At 34.9% G+C, this 9,802-nt stretch overlaps 1 protein-coding gene across 1 annotated transcript; it reads right to left on the reverse strand.

The window, feature by feature from the left end:
* Positions 1–34: 34 nt before the first annotated feature.
* LOC130716983 (uncharacterized) lies at positions 35–5,554 on the reverse strand. The gene is made up of 5 exons (XM_057567055.1): positions 5,081–5,554; positions 3,648–4,419; positions 2,397–2,763; positions 608–1,008; positions 35–268 (listed from the first exon to the last, which is right to left on the reverse strand). Exons 1-4 carry the CDS (start codon positions 5,313–5,315, stop codon positions 958–960), a joined length of 1,425 nt encoding a protein of 474 aa, XP_057423038.1. The 5' UTR covers positions 5,316–5,554; the 3' UTR covers positions 35–268; positions 608–957.
* Positions 5,555–9,802: the final 4,248 nt, after the last annotated feature.

Here is a 9,802-nt window from a genome sequence, read left to right on the forward strand (position 1 = left end):
CCATCAATCTTTATGAAAAGAAATGGGCAAAACATGAAAGCACATAACCCATACAATAATAAGTAAATGCAGAAAAAGATTGTAAGAATGTAGTTAAATATACAATCTCAAGTCCATAGAAGTTTGTCATGTATTATACATAAGATTAAGGATGACAATCATATTGAACGAACAACAACGACAAGTAACATCAGTATACTAAATTCCTGCAATCTGAAGGCAAATGAAGCAAGATCGGAAACTCCTTAAGCTCTTCAGGAAGCTATAGCTAAAAAAATTAAAACACGTGCAAAAAAATATCAATTGATATTTCATCTATTAAAGGGCAGCTAAAACAAATGTAGCATCAGCATTACATGTATTCATCCTGAAGGTCATCCTGAACGCTATAAAATCAGTTTTCACTACAATTCAAGTGATGAGGCCCAAGACAAATTTACTTTAAAAGGAACGTAGTGAGGAAATATGTAAGTGCTCCTGATGATGATTTCACTTTATTCATTTACCCAATTTCAAGAAATAAATTGATAAATTTCTAGCATAAGGAAGAAACAATTACTCAAACTAAAACAATTTAATCTCACAGTGCAGGTTAGATAAAGCATACCTTCATCCAAGTCAAGAACAAGCTTCTTCAGCTCTGAAGAAGTGCTCAATTCACTCTTCTTCATGAACAGCAGCATATGTGCTCTAAAAAGCTCCTCATAAAAAATTTGAATGTGCACAAGAGCGATCATGGACCGAGGGAAAATGCAAGAAGCACCCTCGCAAAACCGAGATGGGAGGAACGGAACAATGTTGGTAAGTTGATTTTTCAGAAACAAATCCATCCCAGCCAAACTCGGCCTATATGGCCTGCACTCTAATCAGCTAAAAGAAATTTGGAGCTGCAGGCAGCAGCCCATCATCTTAATTGCATGGCTGAAGCTGATTGAGTGCAGGCATGGCCCACGCCCCTCACCGGGGCCGGGCCAATCCAAAACTTGCATCAGGTGGTTGCTGATGTGACTGCAGTATCAAGTACAAAAGCGTGCAATTAGATCCAAAGGAAAAATGAAAACTAAATGATAAGATGCATGTAAGACACGAATACATCTCCACCAGCTCCCAAAAAGTAAAGCATTTTCTTTGGAAATATGGTATTGCTGCATGAGCAGCATAGATGGGAAACTATAAAGTGAATTAACAATACAGCTGAGGAAAACTTGACAACATTAAGTGCAAAAGTGGTGCCAAAAACTTAGAAGACTATACACATATATACATCCAGATAAAATATCATCAACTAGAACAAAAAAAAATTCAAGTGTATTCAAAGAAACAGTCAAACAATTTTCAAATAACATGATAAAATAGGTCAAATTGCTGCATAAAGATCATTAGTTCAAAAAAAAAATCAAATAAACACTTACAGTTTAAAATTATTCGGAATTGTCTCGAGGGCTCTAATGATATATTTCCCACTTTTGTTAGATTTCTTTTTTTAATGTTCATGCAGTTATTTGGTTAGTATGAGTTTAGTTAGCATACCTCAAAAAAAATCATAAACAACCCATTATTTCATGACTTCAGCAGAACTGGCCTTTGACAGAAGTGACACTTCAAAAGTTTAAATTGTAATGTGAATGAAAGTTTATCTGTTAGTATTTAAGGATTTGTAATTATAGTGGGTAATCTCATTATTGTAGACTATCTAGTGCAAATAGATATATGAGAATGGCACAAGCATATCGAATTCGAAGTGCTTACATTTCAGGATACCACCGGTCAAAGGCACTTGCACATTGATCTTTTATGTTGTTAACATTTTACTTTGCTTTTATTTTAAACGTTTAACTTGGTATTAGGATTACTATATAACCATCGAAGTATATGTATATATTTTTTATGAAGTTGCAAGTGCTGAATTCAGCTTCTTAATTCAGGCTATTCTTTTAATTATAAAAATATTGCACTGATTTGAATAGAAAACTTCAATTTTCCTTCAACTAATCAAACTACTTACTAATTTTATTCATCTTTATAATTATGCCCAATGTATTGCTCAGGTTTTTCACTAGCATACATAAATTAAAATGGCTTGGCAGAATTGGGAAGGTAATGGACTCCCAGTTAGAGATACTCATCTACTCTATTAGATAGCTGAACTATATGTGCATACAACTGTTATCAAATTCCTTCTATGGCTTTGAAGATTGGAGATTTATGTCACTAAAGCTTCGCATAACACTTCAGAATTGCTTCATTTCAGTTCATGTGACTATGTGAGTTGTACAAACATTAGCCTTAGCAAGATATTAAGTCATAAACATTGAACCTAAGCACCTTGTCAAAACATCCAACATTGTATAGGACTTGACCAATTACAAATTGGAGATTTTGGGAGCTGTTCATACCTGTGCAAAGGGTTGGTGAATATGTTCATGATGGATAAAAGGCATCCCAGGGTGTTGACAGGGATATTGGGATGAATGCAAATACATGGTTGATGAGGAGTGTGCACCAACTTGACTAGGATTAAATGGAGGCATCATGGACTCTGGATGTCCATATCCAATTGCAGCAGGTGCTGGTTGTGTAGCCCAAGACCCAGGTATATGCTGCGGGAAAGGTCGTGGTTGGTGTTCAGCAGAAAGTTGGGGTCCATGAGCGGATCCAAGCTGTGGAAACTCAGTATTGTAATTCACTACCGGTGCATACAGTGGCTGCATTGTGTACGGTCCTCCATTGAACCCAAACCCAGGATCAAATCTTTGCATATACCTGCCATGAAAGTTACAGGAAAAAGATCACTGGCCAGGTTAACTAATAACGCAAACTATCACACTTCATTAGTTTTACACTCATGATTCTTAAGTATTTGTTAACATTCTGATCCAAGAGTTAGCTTGTTTCAGGTCTTAATTTGAAATACAATCTCTATTATAATAGGTATTAGTGATTTATACTATTCTAGTTTTATTAAAATACATTTATGTATTTTTGTTAGAATTTTACCATCTCTATTTCACAAAATCCACAACCTTTCACCCCCTCCCAATCCTAGGTAAAATCTCAATTTCGACAACGGTAATTACTACTTTACAAATATGCAAAATTGACACAGCATTGCTGAATTAATATGAAAACAACAACATAAGTTTTAATATCCTAGGTTTGAAAAGCACTAGCAAACGACAAAAAAAAAAATTGAAATAATCTGCTAACCAAAGTCATCAATTATTCTTCAAACAAGAAAACATATAAAAGATTAATTCTTCAAAATATGACAGAAGTGCTAGCCAATATCCTGTAAATGTGCATGGGAGAAGTTTAATGTATGCCAACTGTATGTCCAAATGCCTTGAATAGTTAAAGTAGGGAATGAGAAGTGATGGTGTTCGAATTTGATAATTTTCTTTTTTCAGAAGCAAACAAACATGTGCATAAATAAAAATGTCTGCATCTTATAACTAAAATATTAATGAAATGTGATATGATTAGAAGTAAGCATATAAAAATGTCTAATCACATTAATGGTAACAGCAACAAATCATTCGTGTCTCAAAACTCGAGACATTCGTTTTGAGAAAAGGGAACAGCACAACAAGCCACAATTTTTAGCAGACAAGTGCATGAATCAATAATATGGTGAAGGGCATACATACCTTTCATAGTTCCTGTCATAATCAGGATCTTTGCGCTCAACCTCACGGTCTCGGAATATAGCAACCCTATTATTTTGCCTGTATCTACCAACTGAATCCTTCTCTGCCCTACTTCTAGCCCTACTGGTATTTATTGAAGACTCAACCAGCCCCCTACCGGCACTAATAGAAGACTCGGCCAGCCCCCTACTGGTATTCATAGAAGAATCAACCAGCCCCCTACTGGAATTAACATCAGATACAGAAGCAGATTTGTCTTCCCCCTTAGCAACCCCCAAGGAACCATGCAATGAGTTGTCCTGCTGCCTTGATTCATATTCTGGCTTCCCACTCACTGCACCACCATTATTGCTAGAGTTGAAGATCCTAGCACGAGCCCGATTATATTCCTCTTTCCTCTCCTCCACACTTTTATTAGAGTCACTATTCTTCCTTGAGCTTGAATTCGCATTGCTCATAATCTGTGTCCGCTTCTGCGGCCTCTGTTTGATTGCAACCTTAATGACAGCATTGTTTTCTGAAGCTACTTTTACTGGGATGTCGGCAAGGCGAATAATAGGAAGCTTACATTCAGAGGTTTTACGCACAATAATTATTGACCCAGAACCATCCGGTAAACTATTATCCAGTAAAACCATTGACTGCAACGAATAATGCTGAGCCACTCGGTGTGCAGCCAACCTTAAATAGGATGTTGGAAGCTCCTTAAACTCAAGCTGTTGTTGATTAGGATCACGAATAAAATTCTCAACATCTTGCTCAATCCGCAAAACTGAACAAATCAAACCAAAAACCTAAATCAATCTACGGAAAAAAAAACCACCAGGATTGTAAAGCTGCATTTAATCTAAAATAAAACAGATAATATATTCAAATTATGCATCAAGTGCATAACAAAGTCATAAGATCAGTAGCATGTATAAGAGAACTATGAAACATTCAGCTAAGTGTCCATTGTTCAAAGATGCGATTCTCACATTCCCCATTTGGATGTGCGAGGCAAATTCATTCATGCATATAAAAACATTAATCTACCCTTGAAACATATCTATAAATCACCTCAAAATTCAAAATCAATAAGCAACAGAAAAAAGCCTATGCCACAGATCACTGTTTCCAAAAAAACAGGCTTTAATTCATGCTCAAAATCACACTCAAAAGCAACTCCAGTTAGATAATCATTCGATATCTCCAGTTGGATAATCAATTAATCATGCTCAATATCACAATCTGATATACTGGAAATGGAATTGTTTTCCAAATCAGACCACACAAGGGAATAATTATACCAGCATTGTATCAATCGCAATCATCCATGAATAATTTATAAGCAATCAGAACCTAAATCAATAGCTTAATTAGATTCTAGAGCACTAATTGAGTGAACATACACACAATTTGGGAACACATTTCATAGATACAGGTAAACCTACTTGAAAGGCGTTCGCGAGGGTTTTGAATCGCTTCACCAAGGAACTGATCAACCTGGTTGATGGCATCATCAGAGACCTTATCACCACTAGACGAAGGAGGAGGAGAATCATCGGTGTGGTCGCGAGGAGGCGGCTTGGAATCCTTGAGCAAGAGGTTCAAGCGGTTCATGGACTCGTCCAAATCGGCGACCTCCCATGACTCCGGGGCTCCGAGATCCTCCGCAGAGCCCTCCATCGAAGAAGAAGAAGAATTGCGAGTGAAGCAATGGGTTTTCCGAGGGTCAGGGAATTGAAAGCGATTGTGAAATCGGAGAGGTTTGCGTGGTGAAATTCATCAGAGGAGGGATCGGTTTTAGGGTTAGGGTTTGGAATTGGAATATTGACAATTGGGGGTAAAGTGATGGAGAAGGTACGAAGAGGGAGAGAGATAGGGTTTGACGTAGAGGATTCGAACCACGTGTCCCCCCTTCGGCCCTTCCCTTGTCTCTAATAACTAGTTTTATACCCGTGCATTCACGGGGAGATATTCTATAATTCTATAAATTTTATAAAAAAATTATGAATATATACTGAAATTATATTTAAATTTATTTAAATTTTTTTTTGATACATCGGAAAATGACAAAAAGAACGAAAACTAAGGCACTCTTAGCTTATCTTGAAGTAATAAGGCTTCAAGCTCTAGGGACAGGAACTCCACTTGCTGGAAGCCTCGATTCCTCATGCAAGCACCTTGCTTGGCTAAAATCAGCTGCACAATTAACCTCTGGGAACCCAATAGAGCTCCACCCTCCAACACCTGTCCACAAGCTCGAAGACTTTCTGTAGGATTCCAGCTTGAGCGTGATGAGTAATCTGGGCACGCTTCATGACCACCTCTATAAGATCATTGCAGTCTGACTCGCAGATCAATTGTCGAGTGTCGTTGCGCCAAGCCATAGCCAGCCCATCACGAAGAGCCATAGCCAGCCCATCACGAAGAGCCATAGCTTTCGTTGCAAAAGCGCACCCTCGAACCTCGTGGCTATAGAAGCCGCAACTCCATTCACCTTAACTATCCCTCAGCAATAGGGGGTAGTCCATCTTGTTCGCATCTAGGAGAAGTCCTTGTCCATGGACTCAATAGGGGGTAGTCCATCTTGTTCGCATCTAGGAGAAGTCCTTGTCCATGGACTCTGGCTTAATATTATTTTTAACATCAAAACATTTTTTCTTGTGAAAGTTTTTATCGCATAATTTTTTTTTGTGAATGGGAAAGAATTTTATCATGTAATTTAAACTTAAATAGTTTTTTAAGTTAAATATATATATACATTAACTTTTTAAGCTCCATACGGTATAATTTACCTGTTAAATTTTCATAATTTTATATATATATTTACTTTTAAAATGATTGAAAAATTACGAAAAATTATTGTGAAATTATGAATATCTCTTTTTTATTAGTTTTAACACAAATGGATTTTCATGAAAACTATTCCTCCCCGTAATAGTTTTTTCCCGTATTTTGTACAAAAATGAAATGAAACTATATTGTTGTGTAGTACACTTTTAACATAAAATTATTTAGTAAAGTAGTGAATTTAATTAAATTTTATTGTTCTATTAATTTTTACATATAAATACTTTCATGTAAAATGATCCTTCTAATCTTCGCACATGCTTTAAGGCGAGATTTTAACTCTATAAACTTTTTTTGGTTATATATATGTAGTAATGTTTTCTAATCTTCGCATGACTTGTTTTTATCATCAAATTACCATACTTTGATGTATTTTTAATTCTATTTTGTTCTGTTTACATGTGCAAGAATTCTAAAATTACTAACATAATAATAAAAATGTCTTGAAATTAAATTAAAATTACTAAAGAAATAATAAAAAGGTCCAACTTATCCACACACCACGATAACCTTAGCAGCATTCTTAGTACAAATCCAATCCGTTTCATAGTCGATCGTCTCAAAACATCTAAAAAAATCCTAAAAAGTAGCATAGCTTGGGGATAAATGGCATAGACTGAAACATGGAAAGATGATTACTTGAGAAAGATCTGCTAAAATTTATAAAGTCACAGAAGTTAGGCAAATGGGTCTTTTAGTTGTCTTCCATACTAAATTCTCATATGCCAGATAAATTAACAAATCCATGCTAGCCGTTCTTGGGGCCAGTCTGGTTTGATACTTGGTGCAGTTCCTTCACCAAACTCTCTTTCTCTGCATCAAAAGTATAGTAAGCCACTACAGACATTAACTTCTTTAATATTTGATCAAATTCAATTGTTTGACTAAAGATAGGTGAGTGCATCAGTCTACATGTCATAGAATTAAACTCCATGTCCTTCAGTACACAAAAGATTGTCTAAATATAGGTGAGTACATTAGTCTGCAAATTCAAAAGTACTTCCACCAATATTAATGAGACTTTGGCAATATTTGAAACATCAAAATTCTTACTTAACTGCTTCCGCATCAATATAGTGAAAAAGAGAGGAGAGTAATAAGTGTATCTAAATAACATATAAATTAGCATATGAAGGTACTAAACGTCTAACATATAAAATAACATCTAAAGGTACAACAGAAACTAAAATATTTTCATTATTTGATACAAATGTGTGTCCAGTTTTTGGAGAGTCCTTTTTTTTAAAGTTACTCACTTATCTAAATCCTTGGTTTTGGCAACAAAATAAGCAACACATGGAGCTTCTACTAAATCCTTGGTTTTGTCTCAGCTATAAATGCATCAGTTCATTTGAGGAAGAAGAAGAGGCATACACATTTCCATTAATGTGTACCTAACACCGAATTGAGTTCTAACTTTTTTGAACCTCTTTGTTATTCAGTTATTTAGGCATTGCTAAGTATATAAAAAAAATCACCTTGTCAATCTCTCCTTTTTTTGTTTGACTTTAAGATTTACATTCACAATCTCCTTCATCTCAATGTGGGCTATGTTTTTAACTGCTTCAGTCACCTATGTGGGCTATGTTTTGAAATTAAGGGAGATAAGATCTTCTACCAGCACATTTTGTAAAACACAGTATCCTAAACTGGTTTCAGATGAAGCATAAGCTTAAAAAAAGGGGCAAAGAATCAATAATTAAACCTTCAATAATCACTTCCCGCCCATGACAGTCTATCAAATTTCTAAACAAATGTTGGGCAGTCATGGACAAAAAGAAAAACATTGGCAGGCACACAATACATATCGATTTAGAACTAAAAACAAACAAAAGAACCAATGTCAAAAAAGAGATAAAACACCATCTCAGTGAAAAGTTCACTTAAAGATGAGCATAAGAACACATTTTACATATAATAATTCAGAGAACTATTTCAAAATGATCAGAACTCAAAAATCAATCTCATGAACACTTTCAATTTTTCATATGGGCTACTGAAAGAAGCATTACTATAATACTAAGAGAAGCAATTATATGAACTAAGATGAAAAGGATTGCAAAAACTAAAATAACAAAATGGGTTAGAAGGTAAAATGGGAAAGTATGAAGTATGAACCTGTTAATGAAAGAAGCATTTCTAATACAGAAGCAATAATATGAAGAAAAACCACTACGGAAATTAAGTGAGACGAAAAGGATTGCAAAATCTAAAAATAACGAAATAGGTAAGAAGGTTAATAGGGAAAGCATAACCTGTAGATGAACCTAAAACAACCCCTCCGGTCCTAGAATCCTACCAAGGATCGCAACCTGATATGATCAACTATGAGAATAAAGGTAGTTTCTATCTTAGAAAAATAATCTGTAGTGATTCACTTTAACAACTCATACTTAAAAACAATTATTAGGATAAATTACCTAGAGGCCTAATCAAAGGAAGTTGAAACTATATACAGTATGTGGAGAATGAATTGTGAGAGTAATACATATAGGGGTTTCGAAAACCCATTATATATGTATTAATTGATTCTTAAATTATTTCCCCCCTTTTTAGCATAGAGTCAAAAGTATATACTCAATATAGCAATGTGCAGATATCATGTAACAAAAAAAAATGTGCGGATATCAATTGTGGTAAAAAACGTGATGGAAAGTTTGTTTTCTTAATATGTTTACGTATCAATTAAGTAATTACTTTTTTTTAAAGAATTAAATTAAATTTTGAAAATTAGGAAACAAATTTAACAACTTTGCAAGTGCTACTAATCAAGTTGAGCGGGTCAGATTCAACGTTTATATAATAACAGATTCAGTTTTGATTTTATGTGCAGTAGATATTTATTTTTGTATTCAAATTTTGAATTCAATTTGGGAAAATAATTTGGAATTTGAAAATTTAGGAGAGAAATTTACAGGATTTGAATTCATACTACCTACGTATGTATAGCAACAAAATTTTAAATTGGAGGGTTAAAATGGTACCTGACAGAGTTAATTGGCCATTACCATCTCTATCAAGCTTCAGCAGTTGATGGTGACACCATCGAAAACAATTTGCAATAATGACTATCAAACTTCATGCCTTGCAAGAACAAACCAACTTTGATTAACAAATAGAGCTAAAGAAAAGAACCAAAAATTACCTACTCAATTGAATTAGGGGAAGGCAAATAAAAAATTTTCTGTTGATAGGGCAGCAAAGCCCTCATCTTGCTTTTGAGAAAATCATTTTTTTGCCTTCCACTGATAATACCAAGACTAACAGGAAAATACCCATGTAGCAAAATCCCTAAACCACCATGGTCATTGCACTATCAA

Source organism: Lotus japonicus, chromosome 5 (assembly GCF_012489685.1).
Source record: "Lotus japonicus ecotype B-129 chromosome 5, LjGifu_v1.2".
NCBI lineage: Eukaryota > Viridiplantae > Streptophyta > Magnoliopsida > Fabales > Fabaceae > Lotus > Lotus japonicus.

Coding starts and splice junctions, on each gene's coding strand:
- LOC130716983 (XM_057567055.1), bottom strand. CDS start 5,315: ATGGAGGGCTCTGCGGAGGATCTCGGAGCCCCGGAGTCATGGGAGGTC. Junction 4,420..5,080: donor CCCTCGCGAACGCCTTTCAA/GTAGGTTTACCT, acceptor TGATTTGTTCAG/TTTTGCGGATTGAGCAAGAT. Junction 1,009..2,396: donor TTCACCAACCCTTTGCACAG/GTATGAACAGCT, acceptor TTGATACTGCAG/TCACATCAGCAACCACCTGA.